Consider the following 17,300-nt stretch of genomic DNA (forward strand, 5'->3'; position numbering starts at 1 on the left):
GCTACAGCCACTAGGCATAGGAAAATTGCCTTGCCCTCCTGGTTAAAGGAGGTCGGCGGGTCAATTCTCACGATGGATTCAGCTGATAGCCGGATCCGTCCTACACGTGACAGTAGCTGTTCGATATAGACCCACAGGTCAGCAATGCTCGGGCACTGGACGAGTGCGTGCAGAATGGTTTCGTCGTCCTGAGTGCACCTCGGGCAAGCCCGGTTGACGGCACCTCCGTGTCGGTAGAGTTTATCTCGAACAGGTAGTGCACATCGGTAGCACTGCCAGGCGAAGGACCTTTGGAAATTATCCATGGGCCCTGGCCCGAAAGTTCTCCTGAACAGACTGTTTAGCTGATTATCCTCGACGCCTAGAGTTTCCCCGAGAACGTCGTCACACTTTTCTCCCACTAACCCTCTATAGAACGCTAGAGTGGAGCTACTACCGATCGCACTGCCCGCCTGACTGAGGGTGGTGAGAGCTTGGCGGCACTCGAGGTGCCAAGCGCCCTTTCTCGGTCTACATTTGATCCAGGATTAATAATAACAACAACAACATTGAAAAATACCTTAGGAATGAGAACCCAGGTTCGAAATTTTCCCAAGACACCTGATGAAGGCTGGAGGGTATATCAGCTGAAACGTGTTAACAACAAACAAGATGAGGACAAATATCCATCAAATGTAAATAATGTAATTATAACATATTCGTGATTATTAATGTTATTTAACATATGAGATATGTATCATCATTTTGGCAGTCTTTGGGGTTTATATTTTCCTCAATTTCCTCCCCTCCTTGAGACATTTAAGCATACATTACTTTCTAGCCATGTTGGATATTTCAAATGAAGGAGAAACCTGTTGGGCCAATAACTGTTTTACTGCATTGGGATTTTGTGATATTGTCATTTAATTCTCTACTATTTCGTGAGAAGATCCTTTAACTTGTCGAAATTAAATGATGTATTTATTGACGAGTCTTTATGAAATGCAAAAGTTATAAATGATTAGTTTTCAGGGAAGAAAAATGTACTGTTTGTTTGCAAGTAAAAAAAAAAAAACAGTGGCATTGGAGTACAAGGTTTGTCACACACAAATGATTTTTAAGTATTTAGAACTGACCTGTCAAATCCAGCTGTTGTCAAATAATGTTGATACAAGGTTCTTTTATTAGTCTACTTGTCTACTTGCTTGAAAGCTATCTGCTTTGCTTTCTTCAAACAGACTGGTTAACCTACTTAGTAAGATTTAACTGTTCTATTCAGAATATCTTTTCCACTGTGTGTTATTTCAAGAAAGGTTTAGAAAGAATTTCATTTGTATTTTTTTATATTCATGGTGAACAAAGGGAAAGCATTTCTTAAATATTTTTAAAATTCTGAATTTACACAGAAAAAAATTTACTGAATAAATTTCTCTTTACACAATTTTTGGTGAAGTATTACTGATTCTCAAGATTCAAATTTGTTCTTCAATTTATTAGCATCCAAATAAACTATTTATTTATTTGGTTCCTGTATTGAAGAACAACATATACTATTGTCATTTTGTCTAGTGTGTGTGTGTATTTATATATATATATATATATATATATATATATATATACACACGTTAGTCGTCTAAGAGACCGTAAGTCGGGGAAAAGATGCACTTGTTTATCTGTCAGTAGAGTGGGTATATTATCCAAAATGTATAGTATTAAATGTCCATCGCGGTTGATCCTGCCAATCGGCTTCATGTAAAGAATACATACAATGGAGTGTTAGGTAACAATCCAATTATATAACTTTGATGAGTGTAAAGTTATATAATCAGATCGTTACCTAACACTCCATTGTATTCTTTACACGAAACCGATTGGAAAGATCAGCTGTGATGGATATTTAATACTATACATTTTGGATAATATATGAAATTATGATGGAAGGTTTTAATTTAGATCACAGTAATCCCTTTGTTACCATATTTCTGTTGTAATACCTCACCTTGGTTTCAAGTAATTTTGAAAATAGTGGAGAATTTAGTAAAATAACTGTCCTTATTAAACTGGTTTTTAGAACACAAATTAACATGAAATTTTAGTGACAGGTTTTAAAATAATTTTAAAACAGGATGTTTATATCATAGAATCAGGGGTGGTCATAAGTGGATTGGAATCAAAAGGGTTAAGTACTGTGGTGTTGGTGGAAAAGGTGAGTGCAAATGTGTGTGGGTGCGCATGTGTGTATACTTGCGTAGGCCTCCAGGAGGCATATTTATGTTGTTGGTCATACTTCACTGAAAAATAGGGACTTCCGAGTGTGGTCATTGCCAGTGCTGCCTGACTGGCTCCCATGCCGGTAGCACGTAAAAAGCACCATACGAGTGTGGTCGATGCCAGTACCACCTGACTGGCTCTTGTGCCGGTGGCATGTAAAAAGCACCCACTACACTCTTGGAGTGGTTGGCATTCGGAAGGGCATCCAGCTGTAGAAACCTTGCCAGATCAGATTGGAGCCTGGTGCAGCCTTCTGGCTTGCCAGTTCTCAGTCAAACCGTCCAACCCATGCCAGCATGGAAAGTGGGCGTTAAGTGATGATATATATATATATATATATATATAAAGAGAGAGAGAGAGAGAGACCTTGGTCAGATTTTCCACCCATGAGTGTTCAATCAACTGAACTGCCAGGTTCAATGAATGTAAATGGTTGAGTATTCCACAGACACATATTTTTAATGTAAAATTCTGAGGCACAGTGAATGTCACACAGTATGAGATGAAGCTGAACTCTTTGAATTACAGGTACAGTCCATTTGACATTCTTATACTCATTTCCATCCACCCAATTTTACTCATGTGTTATGAGTTGACTTGAGGTTCATCTTCCAATGGAAAATATTTTATGACCTTACCAACTATTTTTTAAACTGATCTGATATTTCTTTTCTAGTAAGTACTTATTGTAGGATTCCTTGCTCTGAGTAGCAATGCATATTAGCAGATTTTGAACCAATAGTATAATTAAATGTTGTTTTAAGGATTTTGTTTGATACCATAAACTTGATATTGTAAGCCTTTCTGTAAATTTGTATTTTATTAATATTGGCCAGATCAGTAGAGCAGCTGTCCACTCTGTCATATTTAGCTGTCTCTTTACATTCTTAATTCAGGTTCTACCAAAATTGATTTTACTTTTCATTCTCCTGAGATTGATAAAATAAAGTATTATTCAAATACTATAGTTGGTCTCACCTATTGTTCCTTTCTCTCAATAAATGTGGCTTTGTGCCTAAGCTGTAATTTTTATTGAGTATTTTTTTTTTTTTTTACTTTTAGCTTAATGTAACATAAGTATTGGTGATTTTGATTCAATTCCAGTTTGCTACAGAGGTGTGAAAGATAAATTCTATAGCTGTAGAATAAACGACAAAGGGACATGACTGGTCTGATATGGTCAGTGTAAATGTTGAAGAGTTAACTGTATTTTTTTCAGCTTAGTTTGATAAATTGAAATTTTTTTCTATGTACTACAAGTTATTTTTTCTATCCATCACCACTTCTATGTCCCCATTATCTACTGTTGTATATGTTCATATGTGAGCATAGTTGACATATCAAATATGTGGTGGGCCAGCTTTCAATTTCTTGTGTAAAAAATTATTTTAGCTATATTTGAGTGAAAAGAAATTTAGTAATTTCTATTATTCAAATGAAAGATAGTAGGATTTCATAGAGCAGTGTTTGTGCTAGGACGTTGATTTCCACCAGTTCCAAGTTTGAACTTAAGTAGATTTGACATCCTTTTATTCCAACAGTGTCAGTAAAATAAATACCTGGATTATATTGAAGTGCTATACAAATCAATGAAAGACACCTGAAGTTGTAGTCAGTTGCTTTGGCAACAGGTTTCAAAATAATGAACAGATAATCTCTTTAGTGTCTTAGATTTTATAATTAAATCTCTAATTTGTTTTTAAAAAATTATCGGAAAAAAGAAATAAAACAAGAATCTAAAGATTTTCAAACTAATGGTTTGGAAGGATATATTCACATAAAAAAAATTAAAAAATTGAAAAATTATTTTGAGAATGTTATGTTATTTTGGGCGATGTCAGTTCTGATTGAACAAACATCATTAAAGACATTGTAACAGTTACCATGCCATCTGTTTTCCTAGACATAATATCTCAAAACTACACTATCCAAGACAGTAATTTAAGGGAAATTCAGATGTTATTTCTACCAATTCAGGCAAGCATATACAGGCTCTTCCAGTGGTTTATGTCGTAATTTGATGAAGGTACTAGCAACAGTAATTAGTTTTTAACTTTGGTGCCAGACCACACATTTGTAGAGGAATATAGTCAAATGAATTTATTTCAGTATATGACTGGTACTTATTTTATCAAACCTGGAAACATGAAATGCAAGGTTGATCCTGGTGAGGTTGGAAATTTGAAGAATGTGACTTTTCTATCATTACTATCACTTCAATATTTTTAATAATAATAGTCATTCTTCACAAGGTTTTGTACATACATCCAATAAATGTTAAAACATGGGTATGGGTTACAGACCATGTACAGGTTGATAAGACAGTTATATAAATACAAGGGGGTGAGTAAGGCCATTATACAATGAACATATTAAAAGAAAAAAACTGAGAAAAACACAGAAAATAAAATTATATAAAACACAATAAAACAAGATATAAGTTGATTAAAAAAAATGAAAAACATTTAAGGAACCTAATCCACACATGGGTGGGAACCCACTAGGTAGTTTGGACCTAGGTGCTCAACAACACTTGCCTTTGTAACTTGTCAAAAATTACTATACCTGAAAGTACCCAAAAGCATGTCTGGATTGGGCAAGAAATATGCTGCACCCTTTACAATTTACACAATAGTAGTTCATAGACTAGTTGCATGGTTTTTATTAGTATTCTATCAACTACATGCCCTTAAAAATCAAAGCCTATTTCCTCCTCACTCAACACATTGCTTTGCCTTTTGTCTTCTATTTGTTTATTAGCTCTATCAGTACTTTACTAGTATTTAGTTTCATTTACGAAAAGTGACAAAGTTGATCCTGACAGAACTTGGATTCTCCTTTCTGTTGCTGTCATCTTCTATGTAGACTCAAATAATGAAAATAGGGTGTCTCTATTAAAATGTGTTGATACAATTCAAGTGGACAGCCTTCAAACAAGCTATCAAGTCACAAGCTTACAGCTGGGTCATTGTGAAGGACTGGAATGTTCTAACCTGATGACTCAATTATTTCAGTTAATACATCTAGAAAATCTAGGGACAATAATAAAATATTTTTTCCTTGAATAGCAATAGAGAGTGTAATCTTGAATATCTTCTGTTAAAATAGTGAATATATATTATTAAATACTTTGGCTGAATGTGTTTAAAATTACACTCATTCTTTCTTATCAGTGTCCATCTCTGTTGTTACCCATCACTCACACTCTTGCTTTCCATAACCTATCTTTATTATTATTCACCCTTTCTCATTACTCCTTCCTCTATCACTCACTGTTGACATTTTTTTTTTTGTTCTCCATTTATCTTTTTCACTTCTGTTACTCTTCTTTTATCACCCTGTCTACCTCTGTCACTTCCTCTTTCCTCCTCACACCAGTAGTACTGTTTTCCGATTCAATCTCTATACCAACAACCAGCATGTAGCAACTGTCTCTCTTCCATTACCTCATCTATCACCCCACTTGCTCCTATCACTGTGTTTTTCAATTGCATTCTTACCTTTCACTCTTTCTCATCCTGCTTTCCTCTCTGTCTTCACTCTTCTATTCAGCCACTGAGTCACATTACCTTGAACAGAGACAACATAGAGTGAGGAGGAATCTTTAGTCTTTCAAGTTTTGGTATCACAGTAAAATACACCAAGTGCAATCTGATTGCTATTTAATCATAGTAACTATACAAAAAATGCAACATATGACTGAGAAGTGTTCTTAGGAGGGCAATAACTTCAGATAAAAGCTTATTCAGACCATAAGGGACAGTTCAACCCATGTTGGACATATAAAGATGTTTTATCATATGGTAGCCTTAAAAAATGAAAAGAACAAGTTTATACATACTGTAGTTATGAGAGCATAGTTTATAAGTTCTTATAATGTGTCTTTTGATCATGATGATATAGTACTCAGAGGTTTTTAGATTGGAAAATTCATTCAATTATTTTTAGTTTGAAATTCTAAAAAGCTATTTAGAAAAAAAGCTTGCCAAACAGCTTACAGTTATGTACATTGAGATATTGATATCAGCTTTTAGAACAAGTGTTTGTGTTCCATTCCTTAGCTAATCACTATCAAAAATACAGGAAATAGGTTTACTTTTCTATTAGTTTGTGTATGTGTAACTAGTGATCAAATGAAGACTAGTATTCCAACATTTTAACACCACATCATCATCATAATCATCACATACTTACTTGTCTTGGAAAAGGATTCATCATAGTTTTTGGGTAAATCCCTTTAGGATCTGTGAAATAGAAAAAGTTAAATCCAATTAGGAGTATATATATATAATGTACTTGATTTCTGTAGAAATGCAGTTTCTTAGAAAAATTGACTTAATGGGGAGAAACAAGGAGGGTTGTTCAAAAGTGGATTCAAGTGAGGTATAGTGAGAAAGACTTGCAAACAAAATCTGTAAATACAGAAGAGGCAGAGATGGTCTATATAAAAATTAATTTGTACTGTTTATAAAGTGTCTAATGATTGTAAAGAAGTTGTTATATAAAGTAAATTATACTCACTCTGTAGAAACAATGCACATGCACACACATACACACACTCATGATATCAAGCTCTTTATATGCTACTATTAATATGTTCCTATTAATATGTTGTTTCTTAAATTTGGTTATTGTTGATTAGGTTGTGATCTTTAGAGATCTTTTAATGAATATCACTGAAAAGATTTGCAAAGGTTAACAGAGTTTATATAAGATTTCTTTTTCATTTGAATTTTAAAATTGTTTATAATTCTGAAAGCAAACTTTTGTAATTATCCTCAAGCACATTATACTTCATTTATAGATTGGTAATGAATCAGATTCAATATCTCCTTAATTAAAAGATAAAGTAGTAAAAACATATAACAATTTTACAATAATTGATAAGATTTTGAATAGACATAGTATCTAATTTTATAAATCATAACCAGACTGAGGGGAACAGGGAATTTGGAATATTTGTGATGGCTGGAGAAAATTGAGGCAAACCCGATCCATTGGATATATGGTGTTAGCCACCATACATCCAATGAATGAATGAAGTGAACTAAGTAGATAAGCATTACATATGTGCAGGAGAGATAGCTGTGATGGTATGGATATGTGATGTGAATTGATGCTATGAGAGCAGGTGCCATGTATGACTGTTGGTAAAGGATATCCATGAGAAAGGAATAGAAGGGAAGAAATGGTGAGGTTAGATCCTGGGATGCTGAGATTAACAAATAAGATGATGAAAAAATTGAGATACATGATGATATACAATAAGCAAAATCAGAGAAGGAAATCATCATCATTTAATGTCCCTGTTTTATGCTGGCATGAGTTTTATAGTTTGATGGGATCCAATGTGTCTGAGGATTGGATTGTGATCCAATGTCTGTTTTGACATGGTTTCTACAGTTGGATCCCCTTCCTAGCATCAACCACTTTACAGTAGGAGCTGCATGGGTTTTTTTTTTTTTTTGTGTCACTTTTACCATTGAGACTACCATGCAGCTCGCAAAACTATAAACCCTAGCAGGATGTCAGCTTCATGCTAGGGGAAGAGGGGATTGAACTGAGGGCATGTGACAGTGCCGGTTCTTGCAGAGAATCTGTATAGATACTTGCATCTAGTTGTGGAAGAGGAGAGAAAGAGGAAATAAACAGTAGGAGCTGCAAGAGGGAGATAATGACAATGCAGTGCCTAGGTGGTTCCTCAAGACAAGATGAGTTGAAGAATTAGATTGCGAAATTGTATTGAACGAAACTCCATGCATAGCATTTGAAAGAGGTGGAAATCCGTTGGTGCCAAATCAGGAGAGTGGTAGCACTTCCCAGCCATGCATTTGAATTAGAACCTTGATTAAAAGCAAAAAGAAGGAGGTGTCAAAAATGCTCATTTTTCTTAACTTGACATTCCATTTTAATGATCTGAAAATAAACAAAAAGTAACTAAAATTAACTAGAAAAACAAAAACAAAATATATTCCAAAATGATTAAAAATAGAATTCTCAAAAAAAATAGATTCCAAAATTTAAAAACGCAATAAATTCCAAAATTTAAAAAGACGGTGGGAACTTAGTTGCCAACCCAATACATGACAAATGATTGTTCTTACCACTTAATTCCTGAATTAATTTATCAAAGAGAATAAATATATCTTACATCAATAGTTACATTCCCTGCTCCAAAATCTCCCAAGATTACGATAAAGGGTTACTGTAAGTTTTATTCATCTCAACCATAGTAGCATTCTATGTCCTCAGTAAATCTTTGAAATCAACTCCACTCCAACGCCATTACTTATTGGTGGTATTTGTAGTTGTGAAATATCAAAAGATATATTACACACAACAATAAACTTACATGCTAATTTTTAAAATTATCTAACTTAGACCATAATGAAATATGTTCACCTTTAGACTACTAAATAACCCCTTAGAATCTACTTAAAGTCCTTTTGCAGATGGTGCTATGTCTTGGTTCCAAGCCTCTCTACTTTGAAGTCTCTGCAATCATGTTTTTGTTTTTTTCTTTATTTGCATTCATTAACATTTGAGCTTGAAGAGACCAATCATTGGTCCACTGTTTTATTGAGGGACAGCATCAGTTAATATTTCATCTACTTTGATATATCTGTATTCTGTGTTTATTTCAATCAGGTGGGAAAGGTGGTGATTTTAGGACAGTGTTGTATTCATGCAACCAGCCAAGATCCTAGTGCTTCATATCTTGTTACTGAATGATGTCCAAGGCTGAAACTTTTTGTTCTCAATGGCTGGGTTTGTGTAGCTCCATATGGCTCATGTTATAATTCCACTCTCTAAGCAGCAGTACTGATTTCAATTCCTTCAGTAGAAAATTCTACATGTGATAAGACCAATGTTCTATTCAGTAAAAAGATTTAACTTTCATCTGTTTATAGAAAATGGAAATGAGCATCAGCCCTAATACCAGTTATTGATACGTACTGGAAAAAATGAATAGAACCTGTGTTTCAAAGGGCCAGCCTTGTTACATTCTGTGTCAAACTGAATCTCCTTGAGAACTATGTTAAGGGTACACATGTCTATGGAGTGCTCAAGTATTTTCAGGCTGTTCCGTTGATTGGATCAACTGGAACCCACATCATCATAACCAATGGAGTGCCAATTAAAAAAAAACATAAATAACATGATGTATGTAATTTGTAACCAAAACTAAATCAAATAAATTCACAAAAATTGTAGTCCTACTAAATATAGTGTTGAGGGATCCTTTCAGATATGATGTTTACAGAAAGTAAGTGGAATTTTATTTGAAGATTATGTGGTTGGTCATTATTTATTTTGTATAATTGACTTAGTAGGAACAACATTTTTTCCCCTAAAACTACAAATATATCCCACAGTATTACTTACTTAGTATACTGCATTTATTTCAATATGCACAATCTAGATCACATCTAAGAAAAAACTGTTTGGTTAAGAGTAAGCCCACATTAATTCTTTGATCATTTATCCTACCAGTTGTACATCCTCTCCTAACACAACCACAAATGGTTCTGCCTTAAAACTAAATAATTCAGTGCTACTCCTTTCTTAATTCATTGAATGTACTTCAATATACAATCCCTTGCACTTCTCACAATATACTTTTCTCTAGTTATACTCTAATAACAATCACTTTGTCTTACCTTCCAAAATACTTATTCCCCTCTGTTACTCTCTTAAAAACATTAATCTAAAACTGGCTCCCTACTTATGTTTTTCATTCTACTACTAATCTGCAAATGTTCAAATTAACCATCAACTATTAGAGTCATAGTCGATTATTCTATTCCCTCAGTTGAAGAGGGTTTAAACAGTGTATGACTTTTGTCTTTCCTCTTCAGATAAATATATAAGTATTTCATGCTCTATTGTGAACATAAATGTTATTTTATTTATTAATTTCAGAAAACCTTTATAATATTTTGTAATCTTCAGTTCTGTATTACAATCTTTCAAGTATACTGAGAGTATTTTGCTTGAAGTAGTGATTCTGAGCCACTTCATCCGAAAATACTTTTACAGTTCATGTTTAACTTATAAATTCATTATATCATCATAGGAAGCTTTTGTCACTTCCCTTCCTGTATATTAACCATAGTCATTTTCATGATATTTCTGATGCTACAGAATTTTGATGGTTCTGAAGAGCAAACGATAAAAATTGTGCCATAACTACATCAGCTTCTTTCAAAAGACAAAATTTTCCCTAAAAGAAGGGCATCTGCTTGCAAACCATTTTGAAAATGTAATGATTTTGAAAAATTCTATTAGACAAGAGCCAATTAGGGGACACTGGCATCGACTGCATTCACATTTTACGTACCACTGAAACGGGAGCCAATCAGGGGAAATGGCCACAGCCATGATTTTGGTTTTACTTGACTCAACAGGTCTTCTCAAGCATATCATGATTACATTAATTGTATTTAAAGAGTTCAGGAAATGGAAGAAAGTGATAATGATTACATTTGATTTATAGTTTATCATTATTTCAATTGGTTTGTACAGTTGAAACTTCTTATTCATATATAATGCCTTATTTTCCATATTTCACTTTGTGATTATTATCTAAGATATGAAATAATTAACAGATATTATTGTTTGGAGTAACACAATTTAATCTAAAGACAAAGAGTTAGGCTTGTAACTGGCATTAATGATAATAATAAGAGAATAATTTATCAATATTTAGAAACATTTAGCTTACAAAAATTTTTTTAAATGGTAATAATAAATTTCTAAAATGTAGGTCTCAATCATTTTTCATTACATTTTAAAACAATTATCAAAGTTATATATTATACTAGAACCTTCCCCTGAATAATGGAAAGCCTCCATGCCAAATTTGGTACAGACTGATCCAGAGGTTTGGCTGTGCATACAGGACCGTCCCCCACCTCCACAGAATTTTATAGATTAAAAGAAATATCTTTTAGACTGTATGTATTTCATGTTTTTTAGAAATATATAATACTTATTTAAAGAGAGAGTGTTGCAGTTCACAAATGACTTTCTCTCAAACCTTATCTTCTGTTTCTGTTTATTGGTGATTGTTTTTTTCAAGTTATATTTGACTATGGGTATTAGTAATCACATTGTTATATTATTTCCAACTACTATGAATACTTTATTTAAATTACCAATTTGAACAGAAAATTATATTAGCATGTGTTATTCTAAACAATAGTTTCACATATCTGTGAACTAGTGATGGACTTGTTTTGGTGCTTTACAAATTGCTTAGTAAAGTACATTTTACTCAGTTGGCAAGACTAAGCGTGAGAATATAGTGTCGAGAAAACATCTCTAGAAGGCATCCTGCATATCAGCTTCATTGAAAAGGTTTGATAATGCTGAAACTTGTCAGTTGCTTACCCAGTTGGCTTTAAAGACAAGATTCACTCCAATTGGTATTGTCTATATTGTCCCAAAAATTTTGAACAGCTGATTTAATTAATTGAACAGATCTAATAAGGGAGCTTTCTCCCTTGTTTTTAAATTTAAACATATCCAAAGGGAGTTTTTAATCTATTAATTGCTTGGTTAATCTCAGTTGTATTTTTCACAACTCATTACATATGTGAGACCATACCAAATTTAAATTTAGTTTGCAGAATGCTCTCTTACACTACTTTTCTTCAGTCTTTTGGCGTTATGTGGAGTTTACTGTTTTCTTAAGTGACTACAATATTTTTTTTTGTACATTAAAAAAGGCTGCTTTTAATCATCACACTAAATATTATTTTTAACTCAATTGAAAATAGATATATTTAGACAAGATTTCATTATAGAGATTTCTAATTTTCTTATTTGTTCATACTAAAAAAAATATTCTCAATTTCACTGTCTTGTACTTGTTGTAACCTGTATGTCTAGGTTTAATTAGGTGTCAAACAGCTTTTATGCTTTCAAGATATATACTTTTGATTTTTGTTGTTAAGGAAGTTTAAAAAAATATAGTAAAAGGCCTAATTGTTCAGTGAGTACATTTATTTATTTTGCCCTAAAAAGGCTTATTTATTTTGTTTTAATAACTATTTTAACATGCATTTGCAGATCTTATACATATAGCCTAAAGTAAATGAAATAGTAATAGATGTTAGAATTACAATAAGCTAAAGAAAAGTGTAACCAGCATTTTAAGTAACAAACATTAAAAGAAAATAAATATATTATCAAATTAAATATATTATGAAAGAAAATAAAAATATTATCTTGATGGTTTTCTGGAAAATAAACATTGCTTTAAGTTTAAACATTATTTCTTTCTATGTTGAGGGAATGAGTTTTAAACTCTTGCACACGCACGCACGCACACACACACACACACACACACACACACACACACACACACATGCTCTCTTGCTCTCTTGCTCTCGCTCTTGCCCTCTCTCTCTCTCTCTCCCTCTCTCTCCCTCCCTCTCTCTCTCACCCTCTCTCTTGCTCTCTCTCTCTCTCTCTCTTGCTCTCGCCCTCGCTCTCTCTCTTGCTCTGTCTCTCTCACTCTCTGTCTGTCTCTCTCTCTCTCGCTCTCTGTCTCTCTCACTCTCTGCCTGTCTCTCTCGCTCTCTGCCTGTCTCTCTCGCTCTCTGCCTGTTTCTCTCGCTCTCTGCCTGTTTCTCTCGCTCTCTGCTTGTCTCTTTCACTCCCTATCTGTCTCTCTCGCTCTCTGTCTGTCTGTCTGTCTCTCCCGCTCTCTATCTGTCTCTCCCGCTCTCTGTCTATCTCTCCCTCTCTCTGTCTGTCTGTCTGTCTGTCTGTCTATCTCTCACTCTCTGTCTCTCTCTCTCTTGCCCTCTGTCTATCTGTCTGTCTCTCTCTTGCTCTCTGTCTGTCTGTCTGTCTGTCTCTTGCTCTCTCTCTGTCTCTCTTGCTCTCTGTCTGTCTGTCTCTCTCACTCTCTGTGTTTGTCTCTCTCTGTGTTTGTCTCTCTCTGTCTCTGTCTCTCTCTCTCAATGTGAAAATGAGTTATCTGCACTGCAACGTCTTATTTATCATTTTCTATTGCTTTGATCTCAGGAAGAAATTCTGTTTTTATTTAAATATATCATCAATATTCTCATGTTGGTGTTTTACAAGCATTTTTAATTAGGGTGTGTTTTCATGATTATCTATCTATTTTTCTCTCTCCTTATCTCTTTTTACTAATTACTACATCTTATAAGCAGATACATTTTATTTTTATTATTACATGTATATATAATTTTTATTAGTATTTGAAGGTATATTTGTACTTATTCAAATGCATGGATAAATATAGAAGTCTGGTAAAAAAAAAATTGGTGATAGGGAAGATAAAATGTTTTCTGTTACTTTTATCTTAAACAACTTTAAGGGATGTATTATAAAATATTGATGCAGAACCAGCCTCCTTATTAAATAGGATTGAACCTGTCTATATCAGATATGAAGGATGACTAATATGTACGAGAGTATATTTTTAGTGGTAGTTTTATGTTGAAATGTCAAATTTATTTTATATATATTACAGTTAATTTGCCTTTTTTGCAATAGTATGATGTACAGATGGATGTGTGTGTGCGTGTGTGTGCGTGTGTGTGTGTGTGTGTGTGTGTGTGTGTGTGTGTAATATCAAAAGATGCATACCAAACAAATGTTCCAGACTTCATGAAACATTCCCACAGTATATTAGAACTTAGCTGTCTGAAGGAAAAATTCTTAATCCAATATATATGTATTTTTTATTGTATGCAGGCAAGAATACTTTACAGGACAGAAAAAAGTCTCTCGGGAAATCTTTAACCCGAACATATGGATTTAGATTGCCTAAAACATCAAAAGCTCTAAGAAAAACGCAGTCTTTAAAGATTAAGGTACAGTTAAATTGTTGACTTGGCTCAATAGTAGCACTTAACAACAGTAATGCACAGTGTGTCTTACCAAAGTATTATACTTACTTTCTTTTTGAGTGTGTAGTCAGTTGTAGTACTGTAATATGCACTGCTTAATAATAACAAATAGCTAGTAAAGCACAATTAACATTGATGTTCCCAGAGATTGAAATTGTAGTGAATTTTAGTTGGAAGGAATTGTAATTATGAAAGATTTATTATATCTTATATTCTGATTTGAATTTTCTGTTTGGAATTTTGTATTAGGATTAAGACAGGCTTAATGATTACAATTTTATAATCACTGAGAATGTATTTATTGATAAGTTAATTAGTATATAAAAAAAAACAACAAATTATTGTTGTGTTAAGAAAGGTAGTTTTAAACACTCCCACACTTTGTAGTTATATATTTAATTCCTGAGTTATTTTTACCTTTTAGTACTGATCATTGTTTATACAAATTCAAAACTTATGCTGCCCATGGCCTAGCTTATATCCTCTGCATAGTGTTCAGTCCTTTTTTTTTCCAGTTGTAGAAACATGTAATTATATAAGTTCTCGCTAACCTTCCAAATGTCATTCAGTTGTAATTGTAACAATTAACCATTTGCACTTGAAACACCTCAGTTTTCTCTCACTCTCACATCTACTAATGGCATTCTTTTTATGTCATGCACAGATGATATCTAGATAACTAGTTTGTTATGTTTGACATTAACCAACATCTTGATTAATCCTTTTTGCAATGCAATTTCATTATCAAACTTTTACTATGAATTTTGCAATTAGGACCAGATACCCTGTAGATAGATACCCTCCACCCCATCCTCCAGTTTTGAATTATCTTAAAAACAACAGACAATAAATAGAAAAGCTATTTTTGTGAGTATTTACATGAACCTGGTATTAATTCTATATTTATCAATTGGTTGAGCAGCACTCTTCAGCCACTCATTTACACTTAGTTTCCTCTTTGTCATGAAATGTGTGAACATGTATAATGTTCTTTATCTAGGCTAAAACTGAAGGTGAAGTTACTAGTCTTTGCAACTGCCATGAGAAATAGGACATCTATGTAAATAATGGTTTCAAAGTTTGGCACAGGGCCTGCAGGTTTCGGAGGGGATGGGGGAAGTTGATTACATTGACATCGGTATGTGACTGGTACTTATTTTATCAATTCCAAAAGGATGTGAAAGGCAAAGTACAACTTATTTGTGAAACAATGTATCTATGACTACATTACTGAATGCATTTTTACATTTTTTAAAATTGAATGAAGGATTTGAAGATTTGTCTACTTATTTCCAGCAGGCCAAGTGGCTACATAAAGGCTCCTTTGTTGGTTTTCAATGGGGTAGCTCAGTATCTCCTCTATAGTAAGACACATAACTTTATCTCTCTATTATACTCTAACCTCTTACCTGGTACAAACCCACTTCTCTCTGTTCCACACTCTCTCCAAGCTGAGAGGTTTTTGTCTTGCAAGTTACTTGGTAACCCCTCTGGTGCTGGTGTCACATAAAAAGCATCCAGTACACTCTGTAAAATGTTGGTGTTAGAAAAGGCATCCAGCTGTAGAAACCATGCCAAAGCAGACAGTGGAACCTGGTGCAGCTCTCTGGCTTGCCAGCTTCTGTCAAACTGTCCAACTCATGCCAGCATGGAAGATGGATGTTGATGATGATGATGATGATGAAGATGGAAGAATTGTTAGTGCATTGGAAAAAAAGGTTAGCAGCATATTGTCTGAGTTCAAATCCTGCCACGAACAGCTTTGCCTTTCATCCTTTTGGAGTTGATAACATAAAGTACTAGTGAAGTATTGAGGTCGATATAATCAACTAACCACTTCCCTTAATAAAATTCCTGACCTTATGTCAAAATTTGAAACACTCTTATTATTTTCTGGTAAAATTGTTAGCATGCCAGACAAATGTTTAGTAGCATTTCATTTATCTCGACATTCTGAGTTTGAATTCTGCTGAGATGAGGTCAGTTTTGCCTTTCATTCTTTTAGGGCTAGTCAATTACATGGAACCCAGTTCAGCACTGGGACCAATATAATTGACTATCCCCTCCACCAAATTTCAGGCCCTGTGCCTGTAGTAGAAAATTATATTATTTTTTATTTGTTTATATATTTTTCACCTTGGAACAATGAAAGTCAACCTTGACATAGAACAAATCTAGAATGTAGAAGGATGGAATGGATGAAATATTTTTTTGTAATCTTTTAGTCAGGAGAGAAGAGAGTGCTTATGACCCTTTCGAGGGTGTTTGAGACTGGTAGGAAGGGGGGCAGAATTTTAAACTGGTGACTTGTCCCAAATGCCTGCAACTGAGTGCACTCTACTAATGACAACCAAGAAGCAGGTGGGTGGTGTTGAAGCAGGTGGTGATGTTAAAACAGGTGACAGATTAAGTCTACATCCAAATAAACCATGGTGAGAGAATTTAAATTGAGAACACAAGGAGCTGGAATAAATACTATAAGGCATCCAATTTGATATTCTGAGAGTTTTGCAAAGCCACTGCTCTGGATTGGTACTTTTCTTTTTATCCCAAGAGGAGATAGTATTTGTTGTGGTATTTACTGTTTCTATCATATGCTTGTCTTTCAGTATTAATTAATAAATGGTTTCTAATATAGGCACAGGCATTCAAAGTTTAGTGGAAAGGTATAGTTGATCTAATCAACCTTAGTGATTGACTGGTACTTATTATTAGTCAATTTGTTAACATTTAACCCTCTGAAACTGTAACAAAAGAGTTAATCCCAAATCTTGAAAACTAAGTACAAAAATGAATGATGACTTATCTGGGCTAATACAAAACAGCCCACTATTTTATAAGGAAGTGGAAATGGTTGATTTTATGGACATTTTATTGACTTATGTCATAACCTTTTGTTCTCAAACAATACTTAACTGAAATCATCAAATGGTTATTGAGGCTTTAATGCTATTATCAGGTTGCTGTTCCAATTACTTTTGTTTCTTATTCGACAGCTATCTAACTATTTATATGTTTTGCTCACCTACAACTGAGATAACAAACATTCCTTATGAGTCAGAGGGAAAATTTGAGCCATTTGTTGAACATTTGAATTGTTGGCTAGTTCAGCTTTATACCTTTTTGAGTACAGTTTTTACTGAAAGCTGTTTCTTTGACAGA

The 17,300-nt window shown here is 33.8% G+C and overlaps 1 protein-coding gene across 1 annotated transcript in view; it reads left to right on the forward strand.

The window, feature by feature from the left end:
- The window catches only part of LOC106873415 (tetratricopeptide repeat protein 28), a gene marked incomplete at its 3' end in the record, with an annotated part of 155,172 nt that overhangs the window by 32,492 nt on the left and 105,380 nt on the right, over nucleotides 1–17,300 (forward strand). Inside the window, exon 2 of the mRNA XM_014920771.2 lies at nucleotides 13,984–14,102. Coding sequence (XP_014776257.2) covers nucleotides 13,984–14,102 — 119 coding nt within the window. The remainder of the gene's footprint in view (nucleotides 1–13,983; nucleotides 14,103–17,300) is intronic.

This window comes from Octopus bimaculoides, chromosome 1 (genome assembly GCF_001194135.2).
Source record: "Octopus bimaculoides isolate UCB-OBI-ISO-001 chromosome 1, ASM119413v2, whole genome shotgun sequence".
Taxonomy (NCBI): Eukaryota; Metazoa; Mollusca; class Cephalopoda; order Octopoda; family Octopodidae; genus Octopus; species Octopus bimaculoides.